Genomic DNA, 17,500 nt, shown 5'->3' on the forward strand with positions numbered 1-17,500 from the left:
TTTCTATTGGGACATTTCACAGCTGTTTACAAAATAGGAGACGTCTCTGTGTGTGTCTGCTACTTTGTTTGATTTGTGGTGATTGTTGTGATTAAATGTGTGTGTGTGTGTGTGTGTGTGTGTGTGTGTGTGTGTGAGTGTGTGTGTGTGTGTGTGTGTGAGTGTGTGTGTGTGTGTGTGTGTGTGTGTGTGTGTGTGTGTGTGTGTGTGTGTGTGTGAGTGTGTGTGAGTGTGTGTGTGTGAGTGTGTGTGTGTGAGTGTGTGTGTGGTTTGCTGTTAGTTCAGAGGTGTTGATTCTCTGTTGAAGATGTGAACAGAGGCTGGAATGTGAGTCAATTAAAATGCAGTATATATAAGCCTTTTATCAGCTGACACACACACACACACACACACACACACACACACACACACACACACACACACACACACACACACACACACACACACACCATGTGATTATTAATCCTGATTGGAGCATCTACAGTAGAAGAACACTGACACACTTTAATGTTTCCTGTCACCGTAGAACTTGATCATTTTAACTTAGTCAGTTAAAATGATCAAGATAAACTTTTTCACTTTTCACTGTTTTTTCTTGATGCTTTGATTTGTCACAGTTTTTTTTTCTTTAGCTCTGTCACTTCACCATTTGCCCCCCCCCCCCCCCCCTCCAGTTACAATAACAACACACACAGTGGGGGGTCAAACTTGTTTCTGTTGTTGGAGGATAAATCTTTTAAAGCTGCGTTCACATGTTCTGTTGGTTTAACCCGCAGGACGCTGGTCCGTCAGTTGATCGGTTAAATGTCTTCGTCCGTCGTTTGTTTGTCGACAGTTTCGTTTGAAATATTGAGGCCAACACTCAAACAATGTTTCTTAAAAAACATTGAATGTCTGAGTCTGAATATGAGTTTAAACATTAACCAATGAAAGAAAAACACGATTCAAAGGAAGTGAAGTAAATCCCCAAAATATGAAGGAAGTTAAACAAAGAAAGATGAAATAATCAAATGCTGAAGGAGTTTTAGTAAAATCAGAGATGAAAGTTTAGGTCCGTTAGTGACAGTTACACCGATGAATGAAATAATTAGTCGTGTTTATTACAGTCCTGCGGCTTTATTTCTTTTTTTTTCTGACAAATTTTACTACTGATGGAAATCGTAATTTCAACAAATAAGATAAAAAAAATTCTGAAACTGATCCGACCTTTAAACCAATATTTCCGAGAAAGTGAATAAACGAATAAAATAGAAAGAGTCTAAGATGTGTAAGTAAAATAAAATGAAATAAATCATTTTATTCTGTCTTTATTATTTTGCATCATTCTGAATGTGTTATAAAGAGCTTCCGAGTTTCTCCACGTTCACACAGTGTGAAGCTGTAATGAGGCTGTGGGTCTATGAAGGAACTCCCCTCAGAACGACATCCTGTGGGCTGGTTCCTCCTCAGTAATTATCAGTCCTCCTTTACGTTCAGCTCCATCCTGCACCGTGAAACCTGGGCTCGGCTCCAGATCCTCAGCAGAAGCTTCTTCCGCTCGTATATTCGCTGGAGCTCTGACAGGAAGTTCAGCACATCTGGAACATATAGACCTGAGACATCTGTCCTCCAGAACCAGATGGCAGCTCTCAGGGTGTTCCCTCCCACCGCCGTTCTCACACTGATAATGATGATGTCAGGGGTCAGACATGTGTGATGTCAGCGGCGTCCTGGCATGTTTCCACGAGTAGGACGCACATAGGATTTCACACACGCGTGTTGTTATTACATGTTGAGTCGGGTGATCAACATCGGAAGGTTCCACAAACATTATCAAACTTTTTCACTTTAACTCATCAAATACAAAATAACATTAAATCGTTCAAAATTATCAAGGAGTCAAACTTCATGAAAATCAACGTTTGTCTCTAAACACAAATCAGCAGGTGGCGCTGACACTGCAGTCACTGCCATTAAACCACCGAAGAAGAGCAAACAGTTCTCTCAACCCCCTTCACACGTATATCCATCGTACCCTGGTTTTCACCCCGTATCACCGCGGTAACGGTCGCTAGGTGTATTTGTTTTGGTGTTTGTGGCGGTTTGGGCTGGGGACCCTGCAACCTGAAGTGTTTAGAAATGGCGACTCGCCTCTACATGCTCCTCGCTCTATTCGATGAGGTCTGACCTTTCGGGCGTGATCTCACCAGCCACCTCGACCTTTTGTCCCTGCTGCTGAGAACAGCGCCTCCTGGCTGCAGAAGTCTGAGCTGCTTTTAATGGGAGGCCTGTTTACGTTTCTCCACAGCGTCCTTAACTCTGATGCGCAGGTTTTTAGCCAGATTGGGCAAAGTCGTCCAGATTTGTCTGCCCATCAGTAGTTGAGCCGGACTGAGGAGGATCTGCAGGTCATGAGGACCCGTAGCGGATCTTTTGGTTTCTGTATTCTTTTACTGCTCGCTCACATCTCCATTGGCCTGTGGCCTGTGGGCTGTGGGCTGTGGGCTGTGGCCTGTGGCCTGTGGGCTGTGGCCTGTGGGCTGTGGGCTGTGGCCTGTGGCCTGTGGCCTGTGGCCTGTGGCCTGTGGGCTGTGGCCTGTGGCCTGTGGGCTGTGGCCTGTGGCCTGTGGCCTGTGGCCTGTGGGCTGTGGCCTGTGGGCTGTGGCCTGTGGCCTGTGGCCTGTGGGCTGTGGCCTGTGGCCTGTGGCCTGTGGCCTGTGGGCTGTGGCCTGTGGGCTGTGGCCTGTGGGCTGTGGCCTGTGGCCTGTGGGCTGTGGGCTGTGGGCTGTGGCCTGTGGCCTGTGGGCTGTGGCCTGTGGCCTGTGGCCTGTGGCCTGTGGCCTGTGGCCTGTGGCCTGTGGCCTGTGGGCTGTGGCCTGTGGCCTGTGGCCTGTGGCCTGTGGGCTGTGGGCTGTGGGCTGTGGCCTGTGGCCTGTGGCCTGTGGGCTGTGGCCTGTGGCCTGTGGCCTGTGGCCTGTGGGCTGTGGCCTGTGGGCTGTGGGCTGTGGCCTGTGGCCTGTGGCCTGTGGCCTGTGGGCTGTGGGCTGTGGGCTGTGGCCTGTGGCCTGTGGCCTGTGGGCTGTGGGCTGTGGCCTGTGGGCTGTGGCCTGTGGCCTGTGGCCTGTGGGCTGTGGCCTGTGGCCTGTGGGCTGTGGGCTGTGGCCTGTGGCCTGTGGCCTGTGGCCTGTGGGCTGTGGGCTGTGGGCTGTGGCCTGTGGCCTGTGGCCTGTGGCCTGTGGGCTGTGGCCTGTGGGCTGTGGCCTGTGGCCTGTGGGCTGTGGGCTGTGGGCTGTGGCCTGTGGCCTGTGGGCTGTGGGCTGTGGGCTGTGGCCTGTGGCCTGTGGCCTGTGGCCTGTGGCCTGTGGGCTGTGGCCTGTGGCCTGTGGGCTGTGGCCTGTGGCCTGTGGGCTGTGGGCTGTGGCCTGTGGCCTGTGGCCTGTGGCCTGTGGGCTGTGGCCTGTGGCCTGTGGGCTGTGGCCTGTGGCCTGTGGCCTGTGGCCTGTGGCCTGTGGGCTGTCGAGGTTGTTCACGGGCAAAGTTTCTGACAACGTACCAGTGTGCTGACTTCTATTGACACAGTGTTCTCTGGCCACTGGGTTTCTCCCTGTATCACCACTTACATCCGTAACTGTTGTGAAAGACGTCCATGACAGTGATGTGTCTGTGGCTTTGATTTCAAACTGTCTCAACTCACCCAGAGACTTCTCTCATCTGTTGTCAGACGCTGTTTGACCTTTGACCCCTGCTCGTACAGATTACCCCCTCCTTGTAGAGAGGCGGGTCGTTCCTTCAGATTTGAGTCTTCAGGGCGTTTGGGGAGGAACATGTTCAAATGTTTCTGACGTCAAAGTGTGCAACTTGCTTTTGGTTGTAAACATGTGGTCAGATTCTCATGTTTTTATTTCATGTTATATGTTTATTTTTCATTAAATTGGATTTTAAATCCAAATTTTCCCAGTTTGATCGTCTGAGACATAAACTGAGGCTGTTTTGTCTGAATCTTCTGGACAAAGAGGAAACATTGAGTTCGGCTTCATGGTCACAGTCGATAATATTCAGGCTCAGTCACTGAGCTGCGTTCGCTCGGCTTCAGTTTAAGGCGGATTTGAGTTAATGAGGTTAAAGAAATCCTTTTCTCGGAGTGAATGGGAAGTCATTGTGCAGAATTCCTGTGGGCTGACGGAGCGAGCAGAGCGTCAGAGGAGGTCGAGCGCTCGCAGAGTCCTGAACTCTGACGGCAGCTTGAACTGGAGATCCTCTGTGTGCTGTGTAAAACACCAGCTGACCTTCAGTCCATCTCCTCATCCTCCTTCTCCTCTTCTTCCTCTGTCGTTATTCCTTCATGGTCATGGCCGACATTTTCCCAGAAGGTCAATAATCCTCTCAACCTGCAGAACTTTATTTCTGCTACTTTTCCTGATGTATTAATATTTTTCAATAATATTCATTGATTAAAACTCATCATCACATAATTCAGAATATCTTTATCGACTATTTTGCCTCAAAGTTAATTAATCCGATGGGGGAAAGGGAAAAAGTCTCTAATATATAGAGATGCACGTGCACTGCGACTCCTCTGGTAGTTTCTATAGAAGTCTATAGAAAGTGACTTCTCACTTTATAACGTCAGGAAACATTCAGGAGTTTCTGTCTCAGTCTCTAGTTTCAAGTCTTCTTCAAACAGCTGATGTTCATTTAGTGAATTATGATCATTTAGAGTCAAACAGACCATAAAGCACCGGATGTGTTGGGGGTGGATACCACAGTGTGATTGACAGCTAGTACCGTCCAATGGGTTCAGGTGGCAGGTGTGGGTGGGCGTGTCTTTAAGCCCTCAGTCGGGCTCCACCCCCCCACACCCCCCGGGCTCCACCCCCCCGGTGGACAAGATGTCAAACTGACGTCACGGTAACGTACGACACAAGGTGAAGATACTAACTTACTAAACAGGCAAAGCAACAAGTATCTTCATCATAATGATGAACTAAGTTTGGATCATGAGACGCTAAGTCATAGTTATTACTACTTCATAATGATAAAAGTATGGAAGGTTTTACTAATAAAAAAGAGATAACATTTAAATTAAAATCAATTTTCCTATTTTTCAGACATTAATTAGTTAACTTCCTTCTGTTCCAGATTAACACCAATGGATTTGTGTCGCTCGTCGCCCCTCCAGCTGAGAGCGTGTACCTGGGGAAGATGCCCGCCAGTTTTCCAATGATTGCCGCTCTGCTGGGAGACCTGGACAACAGTGACGGACAAGGGACGGTCTTCTACCGGCAGGACAGAAGCCCGGAGGTACTGAGTCGAGCCGCTGAGCACATCAAACAAGCTTTCCCCAGAGAAGAAGGAGTCGAGCCCCTCAACGTCCTCGTCGTCACCTGGGTGGACATGGCTGCTCGGGGGACTTCCGGTCGAGGAGACGGATTGGACGCTAAGGTCAGCCATGTTGTGTTTTTTTAGGATGGTTTGATTTATAGCTCAGGTTTTACAGTCAACCTTCACCTTTGTATAAAGTGATTCCTGAATGTACATGTCGGTGAAGACTCTCAGTCAAGTGAACGTAGGCAACTGGACACGCTTGTGTTTCATGAAGACGTTTCCTTAAAGAGGCTTCTTCAGTTCTGACTAATGGGAGGTTTCAGGTTTTTCAACTCTGTGGGTCTGTACCTGTGTTATGTTAATCAGGCCAGTCGTTAAACCCCCCCACCGGTTGTGGGTCGTTGAGTTCCTCTGAGTCCAGGTGTGAATGGCTGTTGACCTGTGTTACAACCTGGCTCAAGGGAAGCAACATACAGGAGTCAAACAACAACTAAGTTTTGCCAAAACAAGTTTATTGTAAATTCAAGTTACCAAAAAGCCCGAGTGGTGGCTGATAGCAATGCTGCTGATCCTGGCTGCACAGAGAGATGAGCTCGAAGCTTCGCAGGCTTTTTAAAGAGCAGTCAGCCGGTGCCAGGTAACGAGGGCAAACGAGGGAAGTCCGAGCTCCTGGTTGGCTGGACAACATGGAACAGAACCAGTTTTGGGACATAACAATCTGTTAGTTGCAGACCCATCCTGCTGTTGCCTTCAGGGTCACTGGAGTTGGGGCGCTGGGCAGAGAACTGAGGACAGGATCTTAAACCACCTTCTTTCACTCCTCTTTCAAACCATCTGTCTTCTCTGGACAAAATACCAACATTACCCTCCTCAGAAGAGTGTCGCTTGTCCATGAGGTGTAAGTAGACGGCTGAATCATGGCCTGAGGAACTGGTGGTGGTGTGCCTGGGGGGGGGGGGGGGGGGGGGGGGGGGGGTTAAAGACCCGAAGGGTTAGGGTCTCCTTGGTGCTGCTTTCCCAGGCCAGATGGAACCTGTAGACCCTCCAGCTAGTTCTGCACCTCCTCCCGGATGGCCGTGCCCGGGCCTCCTGGCTTGATGCCTGAACCTCCTCAACTTGACCTTTTCAACATAAAGGAGCTGTGGTTCTACTCTGAGCTCCCTCCTGACGTCTGAACTCCTTACACTTTCTCTGAGGCGGAGCCTAAACACCTGACAGAGAAAACTAATGTTGATGTTCCGTCTTGTTTCTGTTTTGTAGCAGTGTATGAGACAGCTTCCTCCATAAAATGACCATCTTCCCCTAAAGATCAGAAACTCTCTGCTCGTCAGCTCAGACAAGATGGTTTGGAAATTAAAGGGCTCTCCTCAAAGTACCAACCAGATTAGAAAATCAGAAGAACTTTGTGGCCCTAGAAGCAAAACTGAGAACGGCTGCTCAACAATTTTTCATTTGATCTTTCAGAGGAACACGTTCCAGCTGGTTGTGGCCTCCACGAAGTCCTCCTCCTATGCCATCCTCTTATATCCGACAGACGGCCTGCAGTTCCTCTCCACGTCTGTTGGGGGTGAGAATAAGCTCCTCGAGGCCGGCTTCAATGAAGGCATGGTGCAGGGCTGGTTCCAGAACAACCAGGGGACGTACTACCAAACCACGACAGATGAAGAGGCCTCCATCAGGGAACTTACTGAGTATGAATCTGCTGTTTGAAAATATAAGATGTCAGACAAGTAATCCACGTCAATGTTATAGTGGCTAACAGAGTGCTAACAAAACAAATACTTCAGCCTCAGTGCCCAGGACAAGCGTGAATGTTTATATCAAATTATACTTTGAAGAAGATACTTTTTACTGTAATAAACAATAAACAGTATTTCCAAAAGTGGCACTATCACAAATTCTTGGATGAAAATGTCTTGAAGTCTCTCAGACTTGAAAAGATCTGTCTTCACTGGACAAAATTTGAACAAACAACCAGAAACTGGTTTGTTATGTCTCTGAAAGAGACTTGACAAAGGACCCATGTCTTGCCAAATGTAGTCTTTGTATCAAGGTCTTAGATTAGTGAGAGAGAACCTTGTTGGTTTACTTATCACTGAAAAGAACATCGATGAAATTAACTGTCCACTATCTGAAAAGCTTTTTTTTCATTGTCACTGATTTTTTTTCCCGTCCTATATCCAATCAGAAAGACAAACTCAGGACGCAAAGGAGTTTGGGTGTATGAGATTGGTCCTTCGCGGTTCTTTGTCACCATCATACCAGGAATGGTCACTGGTCTTCCTGAGGAGAAAGGGACAACTGAACCTCCTGTGACGGTGTTGCCAAGACAACCCGATGAGCAACAGGAGGAGGACTTTTCAACCTACACAACCCAGACGACGATGTCCACTGAAGCAGCAACAGAAGAAAAGGAGGAGTTCCACACCGATAGTACCGCTGCGTATCAAACTGGTTACACAGAGACCGTCACACCAGGGTTTGTCAAACCAGATAATGAAGAGGAATTTCCAGAATCCGAGACTGTCACATACAACAGTCCTGAAAGGGTTCATCCACGTTACCCAGACCATCCTGAACCAGTCCAACCACGATACATCAGTCCTGAACCAGTCCAACCAGGGCCCCCCCATTCCCAGCCCCAACACCCCCAGATTGTTGTGGTGGATGAGGACGAAGATCTGGATGTAGATGGTAAATTATTGGGGTTCAAAACTTTTGTGCTTGAAGATTTAGATTTAATTTCTTAAGGTTTACGTCTAGTTAAATGTTTGACTGATACACTCTTTGGTTCTTTTCTCAGTATTTGCGTACAATCTGGAGACCTGTGCTCACAACAGACACAGATGCTCTAGTTTTGCGGATTGTCGGGATTACAGTAACGGGTACTGCTGCCACTGCAGGCCGGGTTTCTACGGTAACGGGAAGGACTGCGTCGCAGAAGGTGAGAATTGTCTGTGCAAAGACGTAACGATGTGGGATGGTGCTCAAGACTTGAATTGAAGATTATTTTCATGATTGATTAATATGACCTTTATTTTCTCGATAAATCGATGTTTAAAATTCTTGTGAACATTTTGGCCCAACATGATTCAATCAAATTCCTTGTTTCATGCAACGAACGCACTAGAACCTGGTGGTATTTGACCTTATGAGTCAGTACAACAATTTTGTGTTGACAGTCAAAATGTCACGGGAAAAAGGTCTGATCGCTGTGGGACAACTTCTGTCCTTCGTTTGAAATCTGTGTTGTTTCCCAGGTAAACCGCAGAGAATGAATGGAAAGGTCAATGGTCGAGTGTTTGTTGGGAACTCGCCTTCACCTGTGGAGTTCAGTAACAACGACTTGCACTCATACGTGGTGGCCAATGACGGACGGGCCTACGTGGCCATCAGCAACATCCCCACAAGCATGGGGCCCTCCCTGCAACCGCTGTCCTCCCTGGGAGGAGTCATCGGCTGGGCCTTCGCCCTGGAGCAGCCTGGCTACCACAATGGCTTCAGTCTAATTGGTGAGGAGACGTTGTTTTAACACAGTCTGGGTTGAGTGTCTTCTCAGAAAGAGAGTAAATGTAAAGGCTATGCTCAGTTCATGTGTTAATATGTGTTGGTGGCCATGAACCTTAATGCCCTTGGCCTTGTTCCCCTGTAGGTGGCGTTTTTTCCCGACAGGCTGAGGTGATCTTCCAGCCTGGAAACGAGCGTTTGAACATCAAGCAGCAGTTTAAAGGCATCGACGCACACGACCACCTGGTGGTGAGCACAGAGCTGGAGGGACGTCTACCCCCCATCCCGCTGGGATCCTCTGTTCAGATCAACCCGTACCAAGAGATCTACCAGTACGACAGAAACTGTAAGGACCGTTACCTAAAACTAAATCAGTATCGCAACGTAAATCTGTATTCATTGTTTTCTCTTCTGCTACAACCAGTGATCACTTCCTCCTCAAACCGCGACTACGCCATTACGTCCCCTGACGGCACTGTCCAGACTAGAAGCTACCAGTGGCGTCAGACCATCACCTTCCAGAGCTGCCCTCACAACGAGGGAACCAGGGCGGCACCTTCCACCCAGCAGCTCAGCGTTGACCAGATCTTTGTGATGTTTGATGCCGACAACAATCTGACCCGCTACGCCATGAGCAACAAGATCGGCTCCGTCCACAGTGAGTTTAAACATCTCGTACCCGCAGAGGAAATATGAGCAAAGAAAGGGGACATTTATTTATAAACTCTCATGAAATCAAGTCTCTGAAGATGTCCTGACATGTTGTGTAGTTAGTGTTTCTCCTGTGAAGCAGCAGCAGGAGATTGTCCGGGTCAGACTCATTCACAGCAGGCGAGGGGCGGAGCCTGGGTGAGGGGCGGAGCCTGGGTAGAGCGGCAGGAGGCCGGAAGCATCATGAAAAAACTTTTAGAGTCTTGATGTCAATTTAGTCAATTAAAGAAATATTAGAAAACATTCTCTGAAACAAAGATTTTCAGATTTTCTGTGTCATGTCACATTAAACTGACATTTCATCAACTAAACGAAATAATTAACGATTAATTGATGATGAAAATATAACTTTGTTACAGCCTGAATAAATGGAAATGGGCTTCCACACTTTCTAGATTTGTCCTGAAACTTTCTTCCAGAGGTTTTACAGCCATTAAGACGTGAAGATGTTCACAGGTCCAGCTGCAGGTTGTCAGGTTGACGTGTCTCCTGGTCGTGGTTTGTTGCTCCTCGGAGGAATGTGCTGAGACGAGCCTCCTTCAAAGAAACATCAACAGTGATCTGTTGGTAGCAGCTTTATTTCCTCAGCTGCGAGCTGCAGCGGCTGTGAGAGCGTTGGCAGGGGGTAAAGGTCAGGGAGATACCAACCTCCAGTCCACAGGAGGGGACATCAGATGGTTCTTTAACTACATTAGGGGTTAAGGGTAAAAGTGCCGGTGGGTTTGTACCCTCGAGGTTGAATGCACTCTTTGTAAGCTGCTTCGGATAAAAGCGTCAGATAAATGAAATGTAATGAGATGCTTCGGCTTCAGAGTTCCACAAACAAACCCGACTTAGCCGGAGTCTGAGATTTAAACGTGGAACATCTGGGTCGTGTTTCCTGCGAAGAGGAAACTTCAAACATCCAGCTGCTGCATGATGGGAACACGGAGCCACAGGTGCTGAAGCGATGAACTGGAGCTGCTGCTAATCCATCCATCATGTTCATTAATCCGATTATCATTTATTAATGAACATCAGTAACAGGAAACATCACTGAATACTCTTGTTATTTTGTCTTTTTTCTCACAGGCAGTCTTCCGGAGCAGAATCCATGTTTCACCGGCCGACACGGCTGCGACATCAACGCTGTGTGCAGACCGGGCGAAGGCCTCCGGTTCACTTGTGAATGTGCTGCCGGCTTCACTGGAGACGGACGCTACTGCCACGGTAACACAACCGCACGTTACAGCGTAACCCCTGACCCCCTCACATCAGGTCTGTAAATGTTGTCGTTTTATTGGCAGATATTGACGAGTGCAGGGAGACGTCCTGGATCTGTGGGTCCAGCTCCGTCTGCAGTAACCAGCCCGGAACCTTCCGCTGTGAGTGTTTGACCGGATTCATGTTCGCCAGCGATGGAAAGACCTGCATCGGTGCGTTTAAACATGTGTGTGGGTGGAGTGTGTACTTCCTGTGTGTTGTTTGAGTCCCTTGTTGAACACACAGATGTTCTTAAAGACGCCAAGAGACATAAACAATGGAGGTTTTGTTACGTAACTGTGACTCATATGAAAACATCTGTGAAGCTCATGAGTCTTTTTGTGTTTTATTGTCTTTATACAGTCAGATATTCTTTCTGTTACAGCAGATGTAGTTTTATATAATAATAATAATAATAATAATAATAATAATAAAAGGCTACAACATATATTTTCTGGTTGGTCTTGCAGAGGAGGATCGTCCGGTGGATCATTGTCAGACAGGAAGTCATGACTGCGATGTTTCTGACCGAGCTCTGTGCAGCTACACCGGAGGTTCGTCGTACGTGTGCTCGTGTCTCCCGGGCTTCGAGGGCGACGGCCGCTCGTGTCAAGGTGAGTTTCTCAGACGCTGCGTATTATCGTCTGCAGACCTCGGCCTTGTCTTCATCTCCGTGTCTTTGTTTCTGCTCAGACGTGGACGATTGTCGGCTGGATCGTTGCCACGGTGACGCCTTGTGCTCCAACACGCCGGGCTCCTACACCTGCCAGTGCCGCCCTGGTTTCCATGGTGATGGATACCAATGCAGGCCCACATCCGCAGGTAGGAAACAAACCGTTAAACTAAAGTTTAGTGAAGTCAAACAGTGTGTGAACAGACTGGAGGTTTACAGACGTCTCAGGGACGAGTGGAAGCTGTGTCCCAGCTGAAGGTTGAGACGGAACAACAGAGTCTCAACAAATCTCAGGGTCAGAAACCACAAGTTCACTGTGACTCCTGATCCCTGAAGACAAAACCTGAAGACTCACTTCACACCATCAACAATCAATCATCAATCTAACATTGATGAAACAGTTTTCCCTTTCCCACCTCTCTCTGCTCTCTCCTGGCTGAAATCCTATCTTACAAACTGACAACAGTTCATCAGCACCTCCTCCACCGCTGCTGTCCCACGGCGTCCCCCAGGGTTCGGGGCTTGGTCCTCATATGTCAACATGGTCTCCACTTCCACGGCTACGTTACCCTAACGTTTGTAAAGTGTCTTTGAGTATTTTGAAAAGCACTCTATAAATAAAATGTATTATTATTATTATTAAAACTTTTAAAAGTAAAATGATGTAAACAACATCATCTTAGTAAAGTGACAAACAGTCAAACTTTATGTTTTATCAAAGGCTTTGATGATGAACTGATTTATCTTCACTCCCGTTCACACACATTCAGACGATGATGACGAGCTGCTCATGATCTCTGATCTTCTGCATGTTCACTCGTCCATTTAACATCAGAGCAGGGACCTTCATTTTCCTTTTTTAGAGAAGTTTGGGACAATTTGACCCGATGTCCTCGACGTCCTCGTTAACGTCTTCGAGTGTAAATCAAACATAACGTTGAATCTGAACAGTTTTCAGGTAAGTCACATGAAGTCAGATGTTCCTACGTCAGGGGCCACACTTCACACAGAGGGGCCAATTCTCCGTGCACAGTTTCTGATTCAGTAACGTGCACGTTTCAGTCCTTGTTAACTCTTTGATCTGTAGAACAAAGACACTCATCATTATGTTCTGAAATGATTCTTTGTTCAAACACTCAAAGAAAAAATAATCATGAACAAATTTACATATTTGTTATTGGTTTGTTAATAAGTGAGGAGTTTATTAAAAAAGACTAATCCCCCCCGTACAAATGCATCTGAATTGAAAAGTTTGACCTCGTCTGAAAAACAGTTGAAACTGAGCAGAGCAAATGTTTTTATTCTCAGACTTTCATAGTATTTTATATTTAGTTTTATGTTTTTTTTAAATCAGTATTTTATCTGTAGCTTGCAGTTCATTTGTCACTTCCTGGTTAACTGTTGATCTGTGCTGTTCTTTAAATTCTTTCTAAAGTCTTCTGTCACTGAGTCAAAGTTGAAGAAGAGTAAATGTAGTTTGAGACAGTGTCGTGACGGAGGAAGGTTATTATGGCTTCTGGTGTTTTTCCAAAACCAAAAGTAGGAGTTATGATAATCGCAGTGTTTGTCTTTGAGCTGCGAGCGAGAACGTCCCCCCCTCGTTCTTCACTGTGGCTGCAGTAGAATGATGGGATTAGCTCTAATGAAGCTAAATGCTGAATAGAGTTAAACCTCATTATTTTTTAGGTTTACAGCTCGTCACATTTTACATTTTCTTCTTTTCTTTCTGAAATCTTAAAATATGGAGATTTTCTCCTCCAGAGAAAAATTAATGGATATTTCTGTTTATTTTTGCTGCTGATCTATTTTAACATTTACTTTGTCAAAACTGATGCACTTATTTTTCACCGAGGTTTTTTCCTGCCGATCTGATTCGTCATATTTTGATTCTCCGTTTTTTTCCTCCTCTTTTGTTGTTGTTGTCGTTGTGTGTCGGCGGTTTGAGTCCGTCAGTGATTCCAGGTGTCAGATTAGATAGAACTGGAGCTAATTACAGCTCCACTGCACCACACCACACTCTTGTCATATTTTCATCGTCCCGGCTCCTGAAGGTCATAATTTAGTGTCCCCTGTCAAAACTTGTCCCAGCGTCTCTTACACAAGCTGCTCCGCTTCCTTGAACCTGGCTCCGTCTCACAGGGGTCGTCTGGCTGATTGTGGTTTGTCCTTGGAGGATAAGAGCCGAGAGCCGAGGCTCCTCCAGACGTCACCGCAGACCTTGGTTCTCTCCACGTTCATCTGCAGCTGCCACGTCCTCCAGTCTGAAAACATATTCAACCTGTCAATGTTGGAGATAAAATGGAGAATTACACATGATCAAAATCCAGCATATAGATATTAACAGCTACTGATTATTCATTAATTATTTTCTTTACTGGTCGATTAAATCCTGAAAAAAGTTGATTCTTCAAATGTTTAGTTCGACCATCAGTCCAAAACCCAAAGATTCACTTTATTATAAAATAAGAAAATACATCAAATCCAATTATTATATAATATAATATAAAATAGATATATTATCATATATAATAGTTTCAGCTCAGTTCTTAAAAAGAGAAAAAACAACAAATGAAATAAATAACTACACAGAAAAAATCGATTATAAGGATTTCATTTAAAAATAGTGGGTTAAGAAAAATAGTGAAATGTCACTAACAATCAAACCAGCTGAAGCACAAACAAGTAATCGAGTTGTTACCTGAGTGGTAAACGAGTTGTTACCTGAGTGGTAAACGAGTTGTTACCTGAGTGGTAAACGAGTGGTTAACGAGTTGTTACCTGAGTGGTTAACGAGTTGTTACCTGAGTGGTAAACGAGTGGTAAACGAGTTGTTACCTGAGTGGTTAACGAGTTGTTACCTGAGTGGTAAACGAGTGGTAAACGAGTTGTTACCTGATTGGTAAACGAGTTGTTACCTGAGTGGTAAACGAGTGGTTAACGAGTTGTTACCTGAGTGGTAAACGAGTTGTTACCTGAGTGGTAAACGAGTGGTAAACGAGTTGTTACCTGAGTGGTTAACGAGTTGTTACCTGAGTGGTAAACGAGTGGTAAACGAGTTGTTACCTGATTGGTAAACGAGTTGTTACCTGAGTGGTAAACGAGTGGTAAACGAGTTGTTACCTGAGTGGTAAACGAGTTGTTACCTGAGTGGTAAACGAGTGGTTAACGAGTTGTTACCTGAGTGGTTAACGAGTTGTTACCTGAGTGGTTAACGAGTGGTAAACGAGTTGTTACCTGAGTGGTAAACGAGTTGTTACCTGAGTGGTAAACGAGTGGTAAACGAGTTGTTACCTGATTGGTAAACGAGTTGTTACCTGAGTGGTTAACGAGTGGTTAACGAGTTGTTACCTGAGTGGTTAACGAGTGGTAAACGAGTTGTTACCTGAGTGGTAAACGAGTTGTTACCTGAGTGGTAAACGAGTGGTAAACGAGTTGTTACCTGATTGGTAAACGAGTGGTAAACGAGTTGTTACCTGAGTGGTTAACGAGTGGTTAACGAGTTGTTACCTGAGTGGTAAATGAGTGGTAAACGAGTTGTTACCTGAGTGGTTAACGAGTTGTTACCTGAGTGGTAAACGAGTTGTTACCTGAGTGGTAAACGAGTGGTTAACGAGTTGTTACCTGATTGGTAAACGAGTTGTTACCTGAGTGGTAAACGAGTTGTTACCTGAGTGGTTAACGAGTTGTTACCTGAGTGGTAAACGAGTTGTTACCTGAGTGGTAAACGAGTGGTTACCTGAGTGGTTAACGAGTTGTTACCTGAGTGGTAAACGAGTGGTTAACGAGTTGTTACCTGATTGGTAAACGAGTTGTTACCTGAGTGGTAAACGAGTTGTTACCTGAGTGGTAAACGAGTTGTTACCTGATTGGTAAACGAGTTGTTACCTGAGTGGTAAACGAGTTGTTACCTGAGTGGTAAACGAGTGGTTACCTGATTGGTAAACGAGTTGTTACCTGAGTGGTAAACGAGTTGTTACCTGAGTGGTAAACGAGTGGTTAACGAGTTGTTACCTGATTGGTAAACGAGTTGTTACCTGATTGGTAAACGAGTGGTAAACGAGTTGTTACCTGAGTGGTAAACGAGTTGTTACCTGAGTGGTAAACGAGTTGTTACCTGAGTGGTAAACGAGTTGTTACCTGAGTGGTTAACGCATGGTAAACGAGTTGTTACCTGAGTGGTAAACGAGTGGTAAACGAGTTGTTACCTGAGTGGTAAACGAGTGGTTAACGAGTTGTTACCTGAGTGGTTAACGCATGGTAAACGAGTTGTTACCTGAGTGGTAAACGAGTTGTTACCTGAGTGGTAAACGAGTTGTTACCTGAGTGGTTAACGCATGGTAAACGAGTTGTTACCTGAGTGGTAAACGAGTTGTTACCTGAGTGGTAAACGAGTGGTAAACGAGTTGTTACCTGAGTGGTAAACGAGTTGTTACCTGAGTGGTAAATGAGTTGTTACCTGAGTGGTTAACGAGTTGTTACCTGATTGGTTGACGAGTGGTAAACGAGTTGTTACCTGAGTGGTAAACGAGTGGTTAACGAGTTGTTACCTGAGTGGTAAACGAGTTGTTACCTGAGTGGTTAACGAGTTGTTACCTGATTGGTTGACGAGTGGTAAACGAGTTGTTACCTGAGTGGTTAACGAGTGGTAAACGAGTGGTAAACGAGTTGTTACCTGAGTGGTTAACGAATGGTAAACGAGTGGTAAACGAGTTGTTACCTGAGTGGTTAACGAGTGGTTAACGAGTGGTAAACGAGTTGTTACCTGAGTGGTTGACGAGTGGTTAACGAGTGGTTAACGAGTTGTTACCTGAGTGGTTAACGAGTTGTTACCTGAGTGGTAAACGAGTTGTTACCTGAGTGGTTAACGAATGGTTAACGAGTGGTAAACGAGTTGTTACCTGAGTGGTTGACGAGTGGTTAACGAGTGGTTAACGAGTTGTTAACTTCTTATAATTCAAACTCAACATGATGAAAGCTCAACCTTGTATCAAAGATCTTCACATTGTTGACGTTGTTTCTGTGATGTCTCACTCGGACTGTTATTGTGTTTGTCCAGAGCGAGAGAAGACGCAGTGCGAGCATCAGAGAGAAAGCGCTCAGGCCGCCGCCTCCTCCTCCAGCTTCTTCTCCTTCTTCCGTCCTCGACCGGCCGTCGGTCAGTACGTGGCACAGTGTGATGAGCACGGAGCCTTCGAGCCGTCGCAATGTCACGCCAGCATCAGACAGTGTTGGTGTGTGGACGCCACGGGTCAGGAGATCCCCAACACCCGGACCGGAGCCAGCAACGCTCCTCTGTGTGAGTCAAACACTTCATGTTCCAATGTCTGAATGAACTAAACAGGTTAACTAAACAAACGTCTTCACAGGTATTAACCACGCAGTGACTCCTCCCCCTCTGGGTCCGACGCCGCGGCCTGACGTACAGCCCGTCGCTCCGGGGACACACCTGCTGTTCGCTCAGAGCGGGAGAATCGAACTTCTTCCTCTGGACGGATACAACATGAAGAGAGAGGACGCCAAACCTCTGCTGCACGTCCCTGTAAGACTCTTCTAAACATGTAAACTTTTAAACATGGAGACACATTGGGACACGTTGAGACACATTAAGACAAGCTGAGACACGTTGAGACACGTTAAGACAAGTTGAGACACATTGAGACATGTTGAGACACGTTGAGACACGTTGAGACACATTAAGACAAGCTGAGACACGTTGAGACACGTTAAGACAAGTTGAGACACATTGAGACATGTTGAGACACGCTGAGACACGTTGAGACACGTTGAGACACGTTGAGACATGTGACATTGTTTTCTGTCTCAGGACCGGGTGGTGATCGCCATCGCCTACGACTGTGTGGACAAGATGGTTTATTGGACAGACATCACGGGGCCGGCAATCAGCCGGGCCAGTCTGAGCGGCGGAGACGTCACCCAAGTGGTCACCACAGGTAAGACAGTCTGTCTCTGGTTGTTCATTTGTCTCGTTTCAGTTTATAAATAAAGTTTGTCCTTAGAGCTGCAGAGTCCTGAGGGCGTGGCCGTCGACCACGTGTCCCGCCT

At 46.3% G+C, this 17,500-nt stretch overlaps 1 protein-coding gene across 1 annotated transcript in view; it reads left to right on the top strand.

Annotated features, from left to right (window-relative positions):
• Positions 1-17,500, top strand: part of LOC117763551 (nidogen-1-like) — a 23,102-nt gene that overhangs the window by 2,367 nt on the left and 3,235 nt on the right. The window contains exons 2-16 of the mRNA XM_034588763.1: positions 5,119-5,421; positions 6,769-6,995; positions 7,493-7,998; positions 8,108-8,248; positions 8,565-8,816; positions 8,957-9,157; positions 9,236-9,469; positions 10,594-10,731; positions 10,809-10,937; positions 11,235-11,378; positions 11,458-11,586; positions 16,494-16,733; positions 16,804-16,976; positions 17,262-17,388; positions 17,455-17,500. The exon at positions 17,455-17,500 is cut by the window's right edge and continues 126 nt beyond it. Coding sequence (XP_034444654.1) covers positions 5,119-5,421; positions 6,769-6,995; positions 7,493-7,998; positions 8,108-8,248; positions 8,565-8,816; positions 8,957-9,157; positions 9,236-9,469; positions 10,594-10,731; positions 10,809-10,937; positions 11,235-11,378; positions 11,458-11,586; positions 16,494-16,733; positions 16,804-16,976; positions 17,262-17,388; positions 17,455-17,500 — 2,990 coding nt within the window. The remainder of the gene's footprint in view (positions 1-5,118; positions 5,422-6,768; positions 6,996-7,492; positions 7,999-8,107; positions 8,249-8,564; positions 8,817-8,956; positions 9,158-9,235; positions 9,470-10,593; positions 10,732-10,808; positions 10,938-11,234; positions 11,379-11,457; positions 11,587-16,493; positions 16,734-16,803; positions 16,977-17,261; positions 17,389-17,454) is intronic.

The sequence above is a fragment of the Hippoglossus hippoglossus genome, chromosome 1 (genome assembly GCF_009819705.1).
Source record: "Hippoglossus hippoglossus isolate fHipHip1 chromosome 1, fHipHip1.pri, whole genome shotgun sequence".
Classification (NCBI taxonomy): domain Eukaryota; kingdom Metazoa; phylum Chordata; class Actinopteri; order Pleuronectiformes; family Pleuronectidae; genus Hippoglossus; species Hippoglossus hippoglossus.